Source organism: Cherax quadricarinatus, chromosome 21, assembly GCF_038502225.1.
Source record: "Cherax quadricarinatus isolate ZL_2023a chromosome 21, ASM3850222v1, whole genome shotgun sequence".
NCBI lineage: Eukaryota > Metazoa > Arthropoda > Malacostraca > Decapoda > Parastacidae > Cherax > Cherax quadricarinatus.
Genome location: NC_091312.1, coordinates 14,939,375 through 14,960,710, shown reverse-complemented (window position 1 = coordinate 14,960,710; position 21,336 = coordinate 14,939,375). Strand labels below are relative to the sequence as shown.

Sequence of the window (21,336 nt, the reverse complement as noted above, 5' to 3'; positions counted from 1 at the left end):
AAATCATATTGATATTCTCACTTTGACCACTATATTTCAACATATGCCAAATTGTTACATAAAAATACTAAATGTCATAAATCATAAACTGTTATATAAAAAATCAAAGACTGCATATCAGCTTTCTAGAAAACTGATATAATTATTTAACTGTTCAGGAAAAACCCGCACGTAAGAGACTGGAACTTATGACTGTTTCGGTCCGGCTTGGACCGAAGTTTATTTTAAGGCTGCCCTACACAACAAGGAACTTTCTATAAAGTAGTTTACACATGATAATTAATGCTATATCAACTGTATACTGTATTTACCCAAAGAAATGAGGTTGTCATTGTCATTCAAAAATAAGTGGCATGGCTTACAAGCTTATTGGAAAGTCACTGATACTTATACGAAGCATTTTAGATATTATTTTACTGTTGAAGGTTGCAGCGCTGTATAGCCCTTGTGGCTTAGCGCTTTTTTTTTATTATAATAATAATGCATAGGGAAAAGGACATAAGGACACCAAAGGAAATCAGCTCTTGTTTTGCCTACCAGGCCCGTGGCCCATAACCTGGTAGGCAAAACCCTCGCTTCACACGCTGAGTCTTTTTTGATTATAATAATAATAATAATTCACACGCTGAGGGTCCGTAGTTCGATTTCCAGCAAGGGTAGAAACGCTAGGCGTATTTCCTTACACCTGTTGTCCCTGTTCACCCATCAGTAAAATGGGTACCTGGGTTAGTTGACTGGTGTGGGTAGCATCCTGGGACAAAATTAACCTAATTTTCCCGAAATGCTCTACATAACAAGGTGCTTTCTATATAGCAGTATTGTCATTGATGTCAGCAAAGACTGTATACTTTGTACATGTACTTGTAGAAATGAAGATATAAAATATAAAATACATCGGGCAGCAGGGCTGGATACAGAGTAAGCTGTCAGTTGCCCTTATAACACCCAACAAGAAGATGGCTGATGTAAGTGACACTGTAATGTATTATAACCAGATATTTGATTAATTTTCAAGTTAAGTTCTATCTCAAAGATTTTCATTTCTAAAGCTGTTTATAGTGTGACACATACTTTGCCTAGAAAGAAATCTGTGTGTGTCTAGATCTTCGAGCTTTGTAACTTCGTAGGGCTGCAAAGGTGTTTTATTTTGTACTTTCACACCGAAATCAACGCTGTTTGACCTTTGTGGGTTTAGCGCTTAGTTTTGATTGTAATTATAATAATTCACACCGAAATAATTTAACTTTTAAAAATGTAAATGCATTACAGATTCACAGTGACAGGCCTACTGACCCATGAGTGAGTCCAACTTTTCACTCTCAGATCACCAGTTTATAAACCATACCACGGGCGGGGATAGAACTCGCGATCAGAGAGTCTCAAAACTCCAGACCGTCGTGTTAGCCTGTGGTATGGTTTGTTTGCAGTCGTGTCATTACGATTTCGTGAATCACCAATTTATATTTAACCAGCCTAAAGTAGAGTACTTGATTTAATGATGCTCTTCATAGTTTGCTCCACTTAATAACTGTTGCAAAAGATTATATTTTCCAATTTTTGCAGTGGAAATAAATCGCATAGAAGTTATTGGGTTATCTTAGGTTAAATATACATAATGTACATTTTGTGTGTCTATATCTGTGTGCCCTCAAGAACATTATAAAAAAAAAATGTTATGTAATCAAATCCATCCTTTTTAAATCAGATTTTGTCCAATTTTATTCCACTGATAAGAGTTCTATCTTGGTTAGATGTGTCAAGCCATTTTATTTAACTCTAAACTGTATCTGCCACATGCCCTGTCAATGCTCATTGAAGAAAATCATCCTAAAGCTCCACGGTGTCTTCTGGCGAACATATATATAGCAGTGTATTTTTGAAAGTTTAGATGCATGTGCAACATCTGGATATTTTGCCTCTTGTTCACAATTTACATACAATGGCCTTGATAAAAGAATTAACAGTAGCAAGTAAGTTGGCTGATGACAAAAATACACTGTGTAAGAAAGGTATAAAATACCGGCAATATGAAAGTTTAGACACATGTGCAACATCTGGATATCTTTATTGTAGACATTTTGCCATCCAGTGGCTTTATCAATACAAATTCTAGGACATAATTAGAAGACAGTAGAACTATATACAAAAGATGAGGTAATCAGTCCCTCAGCCTTGGAGTTAGTGTTAGGGACTGATTACCTCATCTTTTGTATATAGTTCTACTGTCTTCTAATTATGTCCTAGAATTTGTATTGATAAAGCCACTGGATGGCAAAATGTCTACAATAAAGATATCCAGATGTTGCACATGTGTCTAAACTTTCATATTGTTGGTATTTTATACCTTTCTTACACAGTGTATTTTTGTCATGAGCCAACTTACTTGCTACTGTTAATTCTTTTATCAAGGCCATTGTATGTAAATTGTGAACAAGAGGCAAAATACTGATCCATGTAGAATACCATTTGTCATGTATCCTTAGTCTGATTTCACTCAGCCTATGCAAACACACCATTTCCGTACTTTAATCTTGGAAAGAATTTGTTCTACAACATCGTGAGCTGCCACTTTTTTTTCTCGTATGTAGAGCCTTATTTAATATCTAGCTGAACTGTAGATAAAAAACGTAACAAGGTAGTATTCATTATTCACTGATATCAGTACTACAGCTGTGTGAAAGAGGTTAGTAAATATATTAGACAAGTACAACCTCTTGTAAAACCATGTTGAGACTTCCTTATAAGAATCTGCTCACCAAGACAACATTGAATTACTCTATATTTTTGTGTCAGTAATTTTACCACTTTTGAAGACAGTGGTAAGTCAGAGTTAGGGACCTTGCTCCTCTTTTATAAATAGGTATTACATCTGTCATCTTCCACATCCCTAGCAGTTTATACTTAGTTTCTCATTTCAAATTCTGTAATTTTGGTGTACCCTATGACTTGTTTGGCTTTGATGCCTACTTTTTAAATAGCCATATTGTCTGATTTAAATATTTGTTAGTGTTGCACAGTTACTGCATTACCAGATATCCAGCAGTTGGTTTTTTTTTTTTTTTATTTCTTTGTAGTTAATTATACAGTCTGTATTATAGGCTTATATGGTATAACTTAACCTAAACTACTAAAATAATTTACAGTAAAGAAAATGCTAGTACCATATTTGTAAGTTTATACTGAGTGTTAAGAAATTCACATTGGAAATTACACAAGAATTTTTTTTTTTTTACACACCAGTCGTCTCTCGGTGAAGTACGATAACCCGAGAAAGTGGAAACACACTTGTCACTCATTCAATCAGTCTTACCAAAGTCATGCTAACATTACAGTTCAGATGACCCTCCAAATTGCAACATCCCCACCCCTCATCCAGAGTGCATGCACAGTATACTTCCCACCTCCAGGACTCAAGTCTGGACAACTGGTTTCCTTAATTCCTTCACAAACTAATAATAATAATAATAATAATAATAATAATAATAATAATAATAATAATAATAATAATAATATCTTTATTTCTACAAGTACATGTACAAGATATACAGGCCTAGCTGACATCAGTGACATACTACTACTGTGTAGGAAGCCCCTTGTTATGCAGAGCATTTCAGGCAAATTAGGTCAGTTTTGTCCCAAGATGCAATCCACACTAGTCGACTAACATCCAGGTACCCACTTTACTGATGGGTGAACGTGGGCAGTCGATGTAAGGAAACACACCTGAAGTTTCTACCCTTGCTGGGAATCAAACTCGGACCCTTGCCACGTGAAGCAAGAGCTTTGCCACCAAGCCACGGGCCACCTTGTTCACACTTCAACAGCACATAAAGTCACAAAATCTACCTGCATCCACTCATTTCTTTATAATATGCTCACACAAGCCTATTGGATGTCCAATCCCCTAACACTCAAAACCTTTTTTACCAACCTCTCTCCAACCTTTCTTGAGATAACCTCCTGCCCTCCACTCCAGATTTATACACCCTCGTAATCATCCTATTTTTCTTCATCCTCTCCAGATGTCAAAACCATCTCATCAGCTCTTCCTCAGCTCAGCTCTTTAAATAATAATTTTGGTAATCCCCATTCCTTCCAGTATCCAAGGTTAAAGTTTTTGGCATAATATTCACACCACACATTGCCTTCAAATATGACATCTCCACTGCCTCCAGGCTCTGCCTCACTGAAAAATTTAAAACTCCATTCTTCACACTCATATAACAGTGTTGGTACTATTATACTCTGGTATATATCCTTCCAGAGGTGAACTACTTTGTCTAAATAGATGCCTTGATGCACCACCCAGCTTTTTCTCATCATATCTGTGGTTCACCTTGTCTTTCATAGACCCATCTACCAACAAGTCCACTCCCAAATATATGAACACATTTACTTCCTTTGTACTCCCTCCCTCCAATCTGATGTCCAATCTTTTACTGCCTAGAATTTTTGTTACTCTTATCACCTTGCTCTTTCCTATGTTCAATTTTGATTTTCTGCTTTTACATACCCTCCCCAATTCCTCCACTAACCTTAGCAATTTCTCTTCAGAATCTCCCAAAAGAACCATGTCACTGACAAAAAGCAACTGTGAAAACTCTTACTTTGTATCAGAATTGTTATTTTTCAGTCCCACACCTCTCCTAATCATCATAGTGTTCACTTCTTTTACAAGCTCATCTACAGATATGTTAAACAACCATGGTGACATCACACAATCCCTGTCTAAGGCCTGCTTTTCTTGGAAAATACAGTGGAACCTTGGTACTCAAACTCAGTTCGTTCCAGAAGACTGTTCAAGTGCCGAACGAATTTTTCTAAACCAATTTTCTTTTTGGTTGACTGTTATCACTAATCTTCGTAGGTCCCATGGTGACTTATTTGTACAAATAATATAAAAAATGCCAAAAAATGCAAAGAAACATGAAATAGTTTACAGCAGAGTTCTAGCAGGTTGTGTTTGTTTGGTTGAGTGCCGAGTGAACAGTCAACTACTGAACGATTTTATTACCAAATTGTTTGAGTAGGGAGCTGTTCAAGTACCGAGGTTCCACTGTAGCCTCCCTTTCTTTTGCATATCCTAAGAAAATTGCCATAGTAAAATGAGGATAGGTTGCTTTACAACAGATTGAAATTTGCATTAAAGATTTTTGTATTATTATTATTATTTTTATTATTATTAATCATAATTACCATATTAAATTAGGCAGAATTAAAGTACTGTATTAGGAAACTACTTGTTACAGTAGGTGGAATGCAGTTTTTAAGCAAGAGTAGTTGACTTTCATGCTTCATCATCTGTTTCATTACATTACCTATGTAACTAGCTGGGAGTCCCTTCATAATGTAGCTTTTTTTTCTAATGTGTAGTAATAAAAAAGCTTATTAATAAAATGCAATACAGAAAGATACTAGTACAGGTTATATAAATGTGCTAGGGCTTTAGGAACACATTTATGGTCAGTTTGCATATTCCTGTAGGTATATTGACATATTGTATACAGGTTGGCCATCGCTAATCCAGCAATCAGTAATTCAGTTCCATCAGCAAACTGACACTAATTTCGGCTAGCATAATTTCAAATTTCTGGGGTCACCACACCAACCTGCCACTGCTGTTTGGTGGTGCTACTTGCTGCATAAGTCATTTCAACTTCTTTTTCTCCATTTATTATTATAACCTGCTCACTTATAGCCCTAGCCATGGTTCCAGTGAATAAAAGAAATGCTTTTTGTTGTGTAAAGCACATACACCATACATTGTCATTAAAAGATAAGGTGGCTTTGAAGCCACTGTCAGTCACTATAAGCTCAGCTCACTCTCTTAAGCTGTAACTGGTAAATTTGGGCCTACATATAAGAGAATAGGTCTGTGTAATAAGTGTGTACTATATAAAAAAAATCCTGCAGCATGCAGTGCATAAGAAAAAAAAACAGACTTTGCGGTGTATTTTCGTATGGTTTGTTTAGATGTATCCTCGTTTTTTTGGTCTCATTTGATAGAATGAAAGATGTATTGCAGAAATAAATAAATATTTTGATCGGTTTCATCCCGGAAAGTACCTTAAAATTGAGCTCAAAGTAGTGGAAATGTTCGATTTTTTCTGATGTTCAAGAGTAAACAAATGATGTCGCAGTCCAGGATGTGTCCAACTGGCTGCTGTAATATGCAGTCACAAATGGGTTAACATTATTTATACAGTTATTACAATAATGCAGTACTGTAGTTGCATAAAAGTAAATCTATTTTTTGTGTGAATAAAAATTTAAAATGGAAAGCAAGCGTAATATAAGAGGAGCCCGGAGACATGATTAATGAACAGAAAAAAATGTTATTTTAGTGCTAGGAATGTCTGCATTGTTTATTCTGGACCCTATTTTGGAATTGGTATCTCTTGAAATTTGTGTGAAATTGGCCAAATTAACGTGACTCACGAAATCGTAATGACACGATTGCAAACAAACCATACCCCGGCCGGGATTGAACCCGCGGTCAGAGAGTCTCAAAACTCCAGCCCGTCGCGTTAGCCACTAGACCAGCTAGCCACAATAAGATTCGTCTAACTAGGTATATTTCTACACCATAGGAAGGTTAGCACAGGCACCACTGTGACCACAAATGCAAGTTTTTACAGACAAATCTCCAGCTAGCGTGGCCGTGACGAACTCGAGAGTTCGTCACGGCCACGCTAGCTGGAGATTTGTCTGTAAAAACTTGCATTTGTGGTCACAGTGGTGCCTGTGCTAACCTTCCTATGGTGTAGAAATATACCTAGTTGGACGAATCTTATTGTGGCTAGCTGGTCTAGTGGCTAACGCGACAGGCTGGAGTTTTGAGACTCTCTGACCGCGGGTTCAATCCCGGCCAGGGTATGGTTTGGCCAAATTACTGATTTCTGACTACTTTATTGGGTAGTTGAAATAGGTAAATGGGCAGTTTCTTGTAGTCAGTCGACAGAATAGGAGAAATCATCTTCTTCTTATGACCAGAGTCTTTGGTAAGATGGGTAAGGAAGAAGGATGGATAAGGATAGAAATATTGGAAAAGGGTGGGAGGGGGGAATGTGGTAGGATATAAAAGGTAAGTGGCCCAACCACTTTGGTGCAATTTAAAAAGTGTATGTGGAATAATAAAATATTCTTGAAGAGGTATAATACTAACCCATCAGAGTCACATAGATATAACAGATATTAGGGCATAAAGTGGGTAAAATCGCCGATGCATGAATATCACCAGTAATCCAGCAAAATCACTAATCCGGCACCCTACAGGTCCCGATGATGCCAGATTAGTGATGGTCAACTTGTATTGTACATATACCATACCAGAAATCTAATAAACTTTTGTATTCTGTACTGTTTACATATAAAGAAGTTTCAGTTGCCATTAATGAGATTCAAATTGTGGAGTACCGTACAGTATATGTAAGGTTTAAATGTGTCTCAAATAAGAAAACTCATTTAAAATGGGAAACTTTTATGGAGAACTGTACCTATACTTTACATTTTTTATTAATTTTATACTATATGCTTAATTTGACTATTTTTTTCAGATAGCTGCAAGCTCTAGCAGTTCCAACAAAACTGATAAAATTGCTGATTTCAAAGCTCGTCTTGCCAAGCTGCATGGCAAAAGGGTGAGGTTATTCTTTACTAAGCATCATTTTTTCTTCCATTATTTATCTGTTGATCTACATCTCTAAAACCTTGTTCCCCCCAAAAAATTCACATATTTGGCTCTCATACATTACGTTTATATAATGTAATCCTCTGCTTTTCATACCACTATGTTGGTTTTCTTCTATTTCTTTACATGACTTCTATTTTCCTGTGAAGCCTATTCTCCATCCTATCCGTACTGTATATCTAAGCCATTTCTGGCATTTTTTCTGTAACTGAAGCACCTTACTTAGCAGTTCAACATTAGTCCCTTACATATAAATTACAGAGGTGTAATCATTTCTGTGCTTGGACAGTCAACCAGACTGGTATTAGCTTCCTTAACCCTTTGACTGTTTTCGACGTGTAAATACGTCTTACGAGCCAATGTTTCTGACGTATATATACTCAATAATTCTAGCGGCTTCAAATCAAGCGGAAGAAAACTGGTAGGCCCACATGTGAGAGAATGGGTCTGTGTGGTCAGTGTGCACCACATAAAAAAAATCCTGCAGCACACATTGCGTAATGAGAAAAAAAACTGATCGTTTTTTTGGAATAAAACGCCGACTTTGAGGTGTATTTTCGTATAGTATTTATCATTGTATTCGCGTTTTCATGGTCTTAGGTGATAAAATGGAAAACATATTACAGAAATAGAGATGATTTTCATTACTTTGACAATGAAAACGACCTTGAAAATGAGCTCAAAGTAGCGGAAATGTTCGATTTTTACCAATGTTCAGGAGTAAATAAATCACACCACACGTCCAATACACGTCAACTGGGGAGTCTAATATTCTTTCACTAGTGCACTGATATTATTTATACCATTTTTACAATAATGCAGTATGCATAACAGTAAATTTTGTATTTTTTTTGTATGAATAAAAAATCAAAATAGAAAGCAATAATAATATAAGAGGGGCCTAGAGATATGACTAATGAACAGAGCATATGTTATTTTAGTGCCACGAATGTCTACCTTGTTTATTCTGGACCTTATTTTGAAATTGGCATCTTTTTTAGTTTGCGTGAAATTGGCCAAATTGCCAATTTCTGACCACCATATTGGGTAGTCCAAATTAGTAAATGGGAGGTTTCTTGTACTCACCTGATAGATAAAATGGAGTTCTAAAGAAATAGCTATGAGTTTGGTCAATTGGAACAATGGAATTGGCTGTAAATAGGGCTCAAAGTCGGCGAAATCGCCGATACACATATGTCGCCAAGACCGCTAACTTCGTGGGAGCATAATTCCATGAATTTTCGACCAAATTTCGAACTTTTGGTGTCATTACCATCGGGAAAAGATTCTCTATCATTTCATAAGAAAAAATAATTTTTTTTTTTTTCAAAAATTTAGCGACATAGAATGACAGTTTCAGAGAGGGGCCTGAAACAGTCAAAGGGTTAAGGAATTAACCAAATTAATGAAGCATAAGTCTTTGTTAGGTTTAGAACAGTTGTGTTAATGAGCATTTATATTTATCACTCAAAGAGTATCTACATTTGTTATTTCTGATGAGGTACTGCCAAAATAATGTGTTTTACAGCACACACTTTATTTCCAGAATGAAGCTGCAGCCTTGAATCATAAAGAAGTTGTGGAAGAAGACCGCATTAAGCAAATGCCCAAAAACTATTCTAAGAAGCGTGAAAGACTAGAAGCTGAATTTAAAGAGGATCAACGAAGAGAGGCTGCTCTAGCAGAGGTCAGGCCCTAGTTACATAATGTTCAATAATACCAAGTGCAGACAGGTGCAGTAATAATAATCATCATCAGTAGCTTGACTAGTCAGAGACTGAACCCCATTTAACATGGGAGAGGATCAAACCTCCATCACTCCTTGCACTTAATAACCCATAGCTTTAGAGCTTTACAACATCTAATACTGTATTCTGACATCATTGTCTTTACCTGGAGTTTACCTGGAGAGAGTTCCGGGGGTCAACGCCCCCGCGGCCCGGTCTGAGACCAGGCCTCCTGGTGGATCAGAGCCTGATCAACCAGGCTGTTGCTGCTGGCTGCACGCAAACCAACATACGAGCCACAGCCCGGCTGATCCGGAACTGACTTTAGGTGCTTGTCCAGTGCCAGCTTGAAGACTGCCAGGGGTCTGTTGGTAATCCCCCTTATGTGTGCTGGGAGGCAGTTGAACAGTCTCGGGCCCCTGACACTTATTGTATGGTCTCTTAACGTGCTAGTGACACCCCTGCTTTTCATTGGGGGGATGGTGCATCGTCTGCCAAGTCTTTTGCTTTCGTAGTGGGTGATCTTCGTGTGCAAGTTCGGTACTAGTCCCTCTAGGATTTTCCAGGTGTATATAATCATGTATCTCTCCCTCCTGCGTTCCAGGGAATACAGGTTTAGGAACCTCAAGCGCTCCCAATAATTGAGGTGTTTTATCTCCGTTATGCGCGCCGTGAAAGTTCTCTGTACATTTTCTAGGTCGGCAATTTCACCTGCCTTGAAAGGTGCTGTTAGTGTGCAGCAATATTCCAGCCTAGATAGAACAAGTGACCTGAAGAGTGTCATCATGGGCTTGGCCTCCCTAGTTTTGAAGGTTCTCATTATCCATCCTGTCATTTTTCTAGCAGATGCGATTGATACAATGTTATGGTCCTTGAAGGTGAGATCCTCCGACATGATCACTCCCAGGTCTTTGACGTTGGTGTTTCGCTCTATTTTGTGGCCAGAATTTGTTTTGTACTCTGATGAAGATTTAATTTCCTCATGTTTACCATATCTGAGTAATTGAAATTTCTCATCGTTGAACTTCATATTGTTTTCTGCAGCCCACTGAAAGATTTGGTTGATGTCTGCCTGGAGCTTTGCAGTGTCTGCAATGGAAGACACTGTCATGCAGATTCGGGTGTCATCTGCAAAGGAAGACACGGTGCTGTGGCTGACATCCTTGTCTATGTCGGATATAAGGATGAGGAACAAGATGGGAGCGAGTACTGTGCCTTGTGGAACAGAGCTTTTCACCGTAGCTTCCTCGGACTTTACTCTGTTGACGACTACTCTCTGTGTTCTGTTAGTGAGGAAATTATAGATCCATCGACCGACTTTTCCTGTTATTCCTTTAGCACGCATTTTGTGCGCTATTACGCCATGGTCACACTTGTCGAAGGCTTTTGCAAAGTCTGTATATATTACATCTGCATTCTTTTTGTCTTCTAGTGCATTTAGGACCTTGTCGTAGTGGTCCAATAGTTGAGACAGACAGGAGCGACCTGTTCTAAACCCATGTTGCCCTGGGTTGTGTAACTGATGGGTTTCTAGATGCGTGGTGATCTTGCTTCTTAGGACCCTTTCAAAGATTTTTATGATATGGGATGTTAGTGCTATTGGTCTGTAGTTCTTTGCTGTTGCTTTACTGCCCCCTTTGTGGAGTGGGGCTATGTCTGTTGTTTTTAGTAACTGTGGGACGACCCCCGTGTCCATGCTCCCTCTCCATAGGATGGAAAAGGCTCGTGATAGGGGCTTCTTGCAGTTCTTGATGAACACAGAGTTCCATGAGTCTGGCCCTGGGGCAGAGTGCATGGGCATGTCATTTATCGCCTGTTCGAAGTCATTTGGTACTATTTACTGTAGGATATCTCAGCTTTGTCTTTTATTGATGCAAGTCATTTTGGTAATAGTAATACTTGTGCTATATATTACAATACATTATTGAGAAATTAATTTCTTTCATACAAGTGGTTTTGCAAATTATTTGTTGTATAATAGTTACTGATTTACATCAGATTATACATTTTTGTGTAGTATTTCTTCTTTCAACAAGCAGGCCATATCCCACTGAAGCAGGGTGGCCCAAGACTTTTTCATGTATGAATTATGTTGTGAAGCTGTGATGTGTTTTATCTTAGACATCAGCTGTGAGACTTAGAGAGCAGGGAGGGCCCAGGTCAGCTTCCTTGGAGGCAAAGCCTCAAACAGTAAAAGCATTAATACATATTTCCTTCTTACTGTTTCTACACCCAACTTCGTCAGCTAACTTTGTTCTAGTTTACTTTTAATAACCCTATGGTAATACATGCTAGAATCTCAGTTGAGTTTTTTGTATTGTGTTTGTTTTAATAATATTTTTGAAAAGCATTAGTAAAGTAAAATATATAGTGAAGATAGATGGAATATTATATAAATTATTAATAAGTTAAATTTATTCAAGAACACGGTAAAGTGCCTGCAAGTTTTATTTGTAAGTGCGCAAGTTCAAGGTATAAAAGTTGCACTTCCTAGGTTTTGGCATGAATTACCATAAAACCATGTATTTTGGGGTTTGAGTTATGATAGTTTTGAGGCTATAAATAAGTCTTCTGGAATGGATTAATATTGTAACTCAGTGGACCACTAATTGAATTTTTTTTTTTTTTCTTTTTTTTTTTTCTTTTTTTTAACAAGTCAGCCGTCTCCCACCGAGGCAGGGTGACCCAAAAAGAAAGAAAACCCCAAAAAGAAAATACTTTCATCATCATTCAACACTTTCACCTCACTCACACATAATCACTGTTTTTGCAGAGGTGCTCAGAGCACAACAGTTTAGAAGCATATACGTATAAAGATACACAACATATCCCTCCAAACTGCCAATATCCCGAACCCCCTCCTTTAGAGTGCAGGCACTGTACTTCCCATTTCCAGGACTCAAGTCCGGCTATATAAAAATAACCGGTTTCCCTGAATCCTTTCACTAAATATTACCCTGCTCACACTCCAACAGATTGTCAGGTCCCAAATACCATTTGTCTCCACTCCTGTTGAACACGCTCACGCATGCCTGCTGGAAGTCCAAGCCCCTCTCCCACAAAACCTCCCTTACCCCTTCATTCCAATACATAAAGGTGGTGACCCTACAGATTTAAACAACTATAGGCCAATATCAAACTTACCATTGCTATCCAAAATCTTTGAGAAACTCGTGCACAGGAGACTATATTCATTTATAACGGCACAAAACATACTCAACCCCTGCCAATTTGGATTCAGGAAAAATAAAAGCACTAACGATGCAATCATAAAAATGCTAGATCTGCTTTACACAGCATTGGAAAATAAGGAATATCCACTAGGAATTTTTATTGACCTAAGAAAAGCTTTTGACACAGTTGACCACGGCATCCTACTCCACAAACTTGACCATTATGGTATAAGAGGCCATGCGCTTGCATATTTCAAATCTTACCTTACTAATAGGTATCAGTATGTCACCATTAAAGACACAGCATCAACAACACAGCCACTTGATACTGGAGTTTCGCAGGGAAGTGTCCTTGGTCCCCTGCTCTTCCTCATATACATCAATGATCTTCCAAACGTATCTCAACACCTGAACCCCATTCTCTTTGCTGACGACACGACTTATGTCATCTCTCACCCTAATCTTGCCACCCTCAACACCATTGTTAATGAGGAGCTGATCAAAATATCGACTTGGATGACAGCCAATAAACTTACGCTTAACACTGACAAAACCTACTACATTATGTTTGGTAGCAGAGCAGGAGATGCGCAAATTAACATTAAGATCGACAACACTCTAATTGCCAGGCATAATGAGGGCAAATTCCTAGGCCTATACCTCGACAACAACCTGAACTTCAGCACCCATATCCAACACATAACCAAAAAAGTATCCAAAACGGTTGGGATCCTCTCCAAGATATGATACTACGTGCCGCAAACTGCCCTTCTCACACTATACCATTCACTTATATATCCATACCTCATCTATGCTATCTGTGCTTGGGGTTCAACTGCAGCAACACACCTAAAGCCAATAATAACCCAACAAAAAGCCGCAGTAAGAATAATCACTAAATCCCATCCCTGGCAACACACCCCCCCACTCTTCATAGATCTGAACTTACTCCCTGTTCAGTACATCCACACTTACTACTGTGCAATCTACATCTGTGCAAGAATGGTATACAATACATCTACAGGGCCTTAAATTCCAATATTAACCTTGACCTAAAATGCTTTCTTGATAGTTGTGACAGAACCCACAGGCACAACACCAGACACAAACATCTCTATGACATTCCCCGTGTCCGACTAAACCTTTACAAAAATTCAATGTATGTCAAAGGCCCTAAAATCTGGAACACCCTACCTGAAAATTCTAAAACTGCAGACACATTCATCACCTTCAAAACTACCATCAGAAAACATCTTATCTCCCTTATACACCCTGTCAACTAATTACACGAATACCACCTGGTGGTTAACACTTACACTCACTCACCCATTTGACCATAAACAGAAATATCAATCTCAATCCCAAAATAATGAATCTTAACTAGTCATAAGTTGGCCTGTGATACTCCAATACTGAAACTATGTATAGTGCCAAAACAAAGGCATTCACATTGCTAAACTCAAACTAGTATTTAGTCACTTAGCCATAATACCAACTTACCTCATAATTTTGTAATATTTTAAACTTAAGATTTAATCTAAGTCTGCCCGAAATGCCTAGCCATGCTAGGTGTTCTAGTGGTACACTCTGTAATTATTATTTTTCTACATGTAAACCATTATTTTACTACATGTAAACCATTATTTTACTACATGTAAACTCAGCATTTCTAATCCTTATAGAGAATAAACTTTGAATTGAATTGAACCTTTTCGAGGACGACCCCTACCCCGCCTTCCTTCCCCTACAGATTTAAGCGCTCTCCATGTCATCTACTTTGATCCATTCTCTCTAAATGACCAAACCACCTCAACAACCCCTCTTCAGCTCTCTGACTAATACTTTTATTTACTCCACACCTTCTCCTAATTTCCACACTCCAAATTTTTTGCATAATATTTACACCACACGTTGCCCTTAGACAGGACATCTCCACTGCCTCCAACCACCTCCTCGCTGCTGCATTCACAACCCAAGCTTCCCACCCATATAAGGGTGTTGGTACTACTATACTTTCATACATTCCCTTCTTTGCCTCCATAGATAACGTTTTTTGTCTCCACATATACCTCAATGCGCCACTCACCTTTTTTCCTTCATCAATTCTATTATTAACCTCATCCTTCATGAATCCATCCACCGACACGTCAACTCCCAAGTATCTGAAAACATTCACTTCTTCCATACTACTACTCCCCAATTTGATATCCAATTTTTCTTTATCTAAATCATTTGATACCCTCATCACCTTACTCTATGGCAAAGTTATTACAGTATTTTTATTTAGGGTAAAGACTATGATCGCCTAAGAATGCTGGAAGTTGGAGCAGATGAGGCAGAACGGTGGGAGAGGAGAAAAAAGAAGAAAAACCCTGATCAAGGCTTCTCTACCTACGAAGATGCTACCATAAGGTAAAGAAAAACTGTTTTAGAAATAAAGTATGGTATTTTTTTTCCTTAGTTTTAACATGCAGGTGTATATATTGGATCAACTTTGTTAAAATAAAAATATATAATTGGTGGTTTTCACTATGAGCACTACATAATATTTGTATTAAAAATTATTACAATTAGCTTATGTATATACTGTACTGTTTATAAAAATGTTATTTTCTCATTGCTTCAAACAAATGTACTTGTTTATAATGGATGTGTTTTTCATCATGGTTGAGCTTCCTTCATTTCTGCCTAAATTAAAATTTTTTTAATTTGCTGTAGTTTATCTTTTTAGTTGTTAATTGACATTTTTTTTTTTTTGTAATTATTCTATACTACTTTGCATAACACACCATCATATTAATTTCTGCTCCAGATCTATAATAATAATAATACTGTTGTGTAAACATGTTATCAGGCTTTTATGTGCATTTGAAAGTGAAAAAAAGGCTGTTTCACTTCACGGCAGTATCCTGCAACCTAACCTGCTGTGGAAAGCCCCTGGTTATGCAGAGTATTTGCAAGATAAAGCCTGAGACTAATAGAACATCATAAACAGTGTTTATACATGTACAGGCATTCCCACTTTACAGCATTTCGCTAAGGCAGTGGTTTTCAATTATACCCATTAATTTATTCAGACTTCCTACAATAAATACATTCACCACTCAGTATAAGCTAAGGACGAAAATGTTTTATGGTAAGTAATGCGAGTACTGTAAATGCATTTTTTAAGCCTAGCTCTATTGCTCACTTAATATTTAATAGTGTAAACATGTTATCAGGTTTTTATCGGGTGTTTCATTATACAGCAGGGCCTGCCTGTACTCAAAAAGTAGGGTAGTGGCCTGTGTCCTAAATATGATTTTACCAATGCTTTGTGGTGCTGTTATATTGGCCAAGATATGATCAAGGACAGAAGCAGATATTTAAGTGATTCTAGTCATTTGAATGATTGATGGTATTACCAGGCATGAATGTATACTGTCTAGGAAACTTGACGCTACTAGAGGTTATTAACCCTTAAACTGCAACAGGGTGTAAAATAAATGTGCCCTCAGTGCTGGCAATCTAAAAAAAAGAAAGTTTCTCTCTCCTAAAAATTCTCCCTGATTTTAAAAGTGTAATAAGAGAGGAATGAGCATTATCTGATTATTACTTGCAGAGTAAGAAGCACATGAAGATGTACTGCGTTATGAGTATAAAAAAAAGTGCGCGCGCGCGCACACACACACACACACACACACACACACACACACACACACACACACACACACACACACACACACACACACACACACACACACACACACACACAGACACACACACAGACACACACACACACACACACACAGACACACACACACACACACACACACACACACACACACACACACACACACACACACACACACACACACACACACACACTCACTCACTCACTTCCTGAATGGGGTTCAGTGGGACAGAGAACTGGCAGGGAAGCCAGTTAATGAGATGATGGAATATGTAGCAACAAAATGCAAGGAGGCTGAGGAGAGGTTTGTACCCAAGGGTAACAGGAATAATGAAAAAGCCAGGATGAGCCCATGGTTTACCCAAAGGTGCAGGGAGGCAAAAACCAAGTGTGCTAGGGAATGGAAGAAATATAGAAGGCAAAGGACCCAGGAGAATAAGGAGAGCAGTCGTAGAGCCAGAAACGAATATGCACAGATAAGAAGGGAGGCCCAAAGACAATATGAAAATGACATAGCAGCGAAAGCCAAATCTGACCCGAAACTGTTGTACAGCCACATCAGGAGGAAAACAACAGTCAAGGACCAGGTAATCAGGCTAAGGAAGGAAGGAGGAGAGACAACAAGAAATGACCGTGAAGTATGTGAGGAACTCAACAAGAGATTCAAAGAGGTGTTCACAGAGGAGACAGAAGGGGCTCCAGAAAGACGGAGAGGTAGGGCACACCACCATGTGCTGGACACAGTGCACACAACCGAGGAAGAAGTGAAGAGGCTTCTGAGTGAGCTAGATACTTCGAAGGCAATGGGGCCAGATAACATCTCCCCATGGGTATTGAGAGAGGGAGCAGAGGTGCTATGTATACCCCTAACAACAATATTCAATACATCTATCGAAACAGGGAGATTGCCTGAGGCATGGAAGACAGCAAATGTAGTCCCAATCTTTAAAAAAGGAGACAGACATGAAGCATTAAACTACAGACCAGTGTCACTGACATGTATAGTATGCAAAATCATGGAGAAGATTATCAGGAGAAGAGTGGTGGAACACCTAGAAAGGAATGATCTCATCAACAGCAGCCAACATGGTTTCAGGGACGGGAAATCCTGTGTCACAAACCTACTGGAGTTTTATGACATGGTGACAGCAGTAAGACAAGAGAGAGAGGGGTGGGTGGATTGCATATTCTTGGACTGCAAGAAGGCGTTTGACACAGTTCCACACAAGAGATTGGTGCAAAAACTGGAGGACCAAGCAGGGATAACAGGGAAGGCACTACAATGGATCAGGGAATACTTGTCAGGAAGACAGCAGCGAGTCATGGTACGTGGCAAGGTGTTAGAGTGGGCACCTGTGACCAGCGGGGTCCCACAGGGGTCAGTCCTAGGACCAGTGCTGTTTCTGGTATTTGTGAACGACATGACGGAAGGAATAGACTCTGAGGTATCCCTGTTTGCAGATGACGTGAAGTTGATGAGAAGAATTCACTCAGTCGAAGACCAGGCAGAACTACAAAGGGATCTGGACAGGCTGCAGACCTGGTCCAGCAATTGGCTCCTGGAGTTCAATCCCACCAAGTGCAAAGTCATGAAGATTGGGGAAGGGCAAAGAAGGCCGCAGACGGAGTACAGTTTAGGGGGTCAGAGACTACAAACCTCACTCAAGGAAAAAGATCTTGGGGTGAGTATAACACCAGGCACATCTCCTGAAGCGCACATCAACCAAATAACTGCTGCAGCATATGGGCGCCTAGCAAACCTCAGAACAGCATTCCGACATCTTAATAAGGAATCATTCAGGACCCTGTACACCGTGTATGTTAGGCCCATATTGGAGTATGCGGCACCAGTTTGGAACCCACACCTAGCCAAGCACGTGAAGAAACTAGAGAAGGTGCAAAGGTTTGCAACAAGACTAGTCCCAGAGCTAAGAGGTATGTCCTACGAGGAGAGGTTAAGGGAAATCAACCTGACGACACTGGAGGACAGGAGAGATAGGGGGGACATGATAACGACATACAAAATACTGAGAGGAATTGACAAGGTGGACAAAGACAGGATGTTCCAGAGATTGGACACAGTAACAAGGGGACACAGTTGGAAGCTGAAGACACAGATGAATCACAGGGATGTTAGGAAGTATTTCTTCAGCCACAGAGTAGTCAGTAAGTGGAATAGTTTGGGAAGCGATGTAGTGGAGGCAGGATCCATACATAGCTTTAAGCAGAGGTATGATAAAGCTCACGGCTCAGGGAGAGTGACCTAGTAGCGATCAGTGAAGAGGCGGGGCCAGGAGCTCGGACTCGACCCCCGCAACCTCAACTAGGTGAGTACAACTAGGTGAGTGTACACACACACACACACACACACACACACACACACACACACACACACACACACACACACACACACACACACACTCACTCACTCACTCACTCACACTCACTCACACTCACTCACTCACACTCACTCTCACTCACACTCACTCACACTCACTGTCACTCACTGTCACTCACTGTCACTCACTGTCACTCACTCACTCACTCACTCTCTCTCTCTCTCTCTCTCTCTCTCTCTCTCTCTCTCTCTCTCTCTCTCTCTCTCTCTCTCTCTCTCTCTCTCTCTCTCTCTCTCTCTCTCTCTCTCTCTCTCTCTCTCTCTTTCTCTCTCTCACTCTCTCTCTCTCTCTCTCTCTCTCTCACACACACTCTCTCTCACTCACACTCTCTCTCTCTCTCTGAGGTAACATATTTGTCTTCCAACAGGCAATATAACCGCTTAGTTAAAAACAAAAAGACTGACATGGCAGAATATGAGAAGGAGAAACAGGCTGTTGGAGAAGCTGCATTTTATGGAGAAAATAACACAATTGCCATTGGTCTGCACAAAGATTCCAAAGAGGCAATTGACAGCATGGTGGATGACCTGGAGAAGCAGTAAGTTCTGTTTTCTTTCAGTCCATTTATAATCATTGATGCACATTCACGGCTCAGTGCATTAACAGTAGGTTCAACCTTAGTTAATGGTGAAGAAAATACTCGCTTTGCTAAACAAGTTTTTATTGGTCCAACATTTCGATCTGTTAAGATCTGATAAAGATCGTAACATTGAAATATTGTCCAAATTAAAGTTTGTGTTTTTTTGACAGCACATCTTTTAATTCCAGAGCTAATGATGTTTACTTATTTTAATCACTGATGTGCTCTTAAAATGCATGATTTCAGATGGATTTTTGAGATTAGTAATATATGTATTCCTTACTCTACAGTAACAGTACAATACTAAGCAAATGTTTTTCTTCCTTAGAATTGCTAAAAGGGATAAGTACTCTCGTCGTCGCATATATGACGATGATGCTGACATTAACTTCATCAATGAGCGTAATATGAAATTCAACAAAAAGTTGGAACGCTTCTATGGTAACTACACTGAAGAAATCAAGCAGAACCTGGAGAGAGGAACAGCTGTGTAAAAGTCTGCAATTTTTTAAAAATAGTTTAAGGTGTGCTTCACGCTATTTAGTGGCTGCATCCAGTACAAAGTAAAAAAAAATGTTTTGTGATTTTTGGGTTAACTATTAAATAGCCAGAGGTTCTTCTGCTTAGAAAAGTCCTGTGTAATTAGTTATCAAAAGACTTAGTTATTGAATACTGAAATAAATTTATTACTGTACATTCTTCTTTCTTCTTTCAACGTACCAGCCGTATCCCACCGATGTGGGGTGGCCCAAAAGGAAAAAACGAAAGTTTCTCCTTTTACATTTAGTAATATATACAGGAGAAAGGGTTACTAGCCCCTTGCTCCTGGCATTTTAGTCGCCTCTTACAACACGCATGGCTTATGGAGGAAGAATTCTGATCCACTTCCCCATGGAGATAACAGGAAATAAATAAGAACAAGAACTAGTAAGAAAATAGAAGAAAACCCAGAGGGATGTGTGTATATATATATATGTGCTTGTAAATGTATGTGTAGTGTGACCTAAGTGTAAGAAGAAGTAGCAAGACGTGCCTGAAATCTTGCATGTTTATGAGACAGAAAAAAGACACCAGCAATCCTACCATCATGTAAAACAATTACAGGTTTCCGTTTTACGCTTTCTTGGCAGGACGGTAGTACCTTCCTGGGCGGTTGCTGTCTACCAACCTACTACCTTTATTACTGTACACATGTGAATAATAATAATAAAGGATTTTGAATCCCATCCCAAAGGGAAAATATAATCAATTCATTCTTTATTAGGGCATGAATGTTATTTGTACAACCAATTACATAGTGTGTATTTTATTGAACTTTTTTTTTTATATTACCCAGGTCAAAACTTATGTACTGCACGTTAATTTTTATAGAAAACTTGTAAGAAAAGACCATTATAGATTTCTATAAACAATACTCACTCTATGACTTTCTGAATAATTTATAAATTAAACAATATGCTTTTAACTGCCAAAATATCTTAAAAACCAAGAGGTTTGGAGAAAGCATGTGATGTGTGTCATATATAATACATAAATTATATATAGTACATAAATTATTTTGCACTATAAATAGTACAAAATGTAAGTGAAAGGTAACTTGCCATGTTACTAAAGGAATAGTCAAAACTCAGATTGTTCTAAGCTCTGTTGGACTAAATTAATAGCATGTACACATGCATAACTAATATTTTTTTCTAACCAAGAAAATATGAGTTAATATTGTATCTAATCATAAATTTTGTAACTTCTTTGTCACATTTCACTGTTGAGATCCTTTCACGGGATTGTGCATTGATGCTGGAGTATACCTGCAGAGGATTTTGAGGGTCGATGCCACCAACCCAGTTTGTGACCAGGCCTCGTGGTGGATCAGGGCCTGATCAACCAGGCTGTTACTGATGGCCGCATGCAAACCAACGTATGAGCTACAGCCTGACTGGTAAGGTACTGATTTTAGGTGCCTGTCCAGTGTCTTCCTGAAAACAGCTAGGGGTCTATTGGTAATCCTCCTTATGTATGCTGGGAGGCACTTGAACAGTCTTTGGCCCTGACACTTACTGTGTTGTCTCTTAGCATACTCGTGGCACCCCTACT

General features: G+C 38.8%; 1 protein-coding gene across 2 annotated transcripts in view; it reads left to right on the top strand.

The window, feature by feature from the left end:
• Positions 1 to 20,990, top strand: part of LOC128688989 (pre-mRNA-splicing factor syf2) — a 151,021-nt gene extending 130,031 nt beyond the window's left edge. The window contains exons 1-6 of one of the 2 annotated variants that reach the window (XM_070087243.1): positions 838 to 965; positions 7,557 to 7,640; positions 9,237 to 9,377; positions 14,878 to 15,002; positions 19,030 to 19,200; positions 19,571 to 20,990. In XM_070087243.1, the coding sequence (XP_069943344.1) occupies positions 957 to 965; positions 7,557 to 7,640; positions 9,237 to 9,377; positions 14,878 to 15,002; positions 19,030 to 19,200; positions 19,571 to 19,736 (696 nt within the window). In that variant the 5' untranslated portion in view covers positions 838 to 956 and the 3' untranslated portion in view covers positions 19,737 to 20,990. Of the gene's footprint in view, positions 1 to 837; positions 966 to 7,556; positions 7,641 to 9,236; positions 9,378 to 14,877; positions 15,003 to 19,029; positions 19,201 to 19,570 lie in introns of those variants that run through there. The other variant, XM_070087244.1, reaches the window with a different exon arrangement.
• The last annotated feature ends 346 nt before the right edge of the window (positions 20,991 to 21,336 follow it).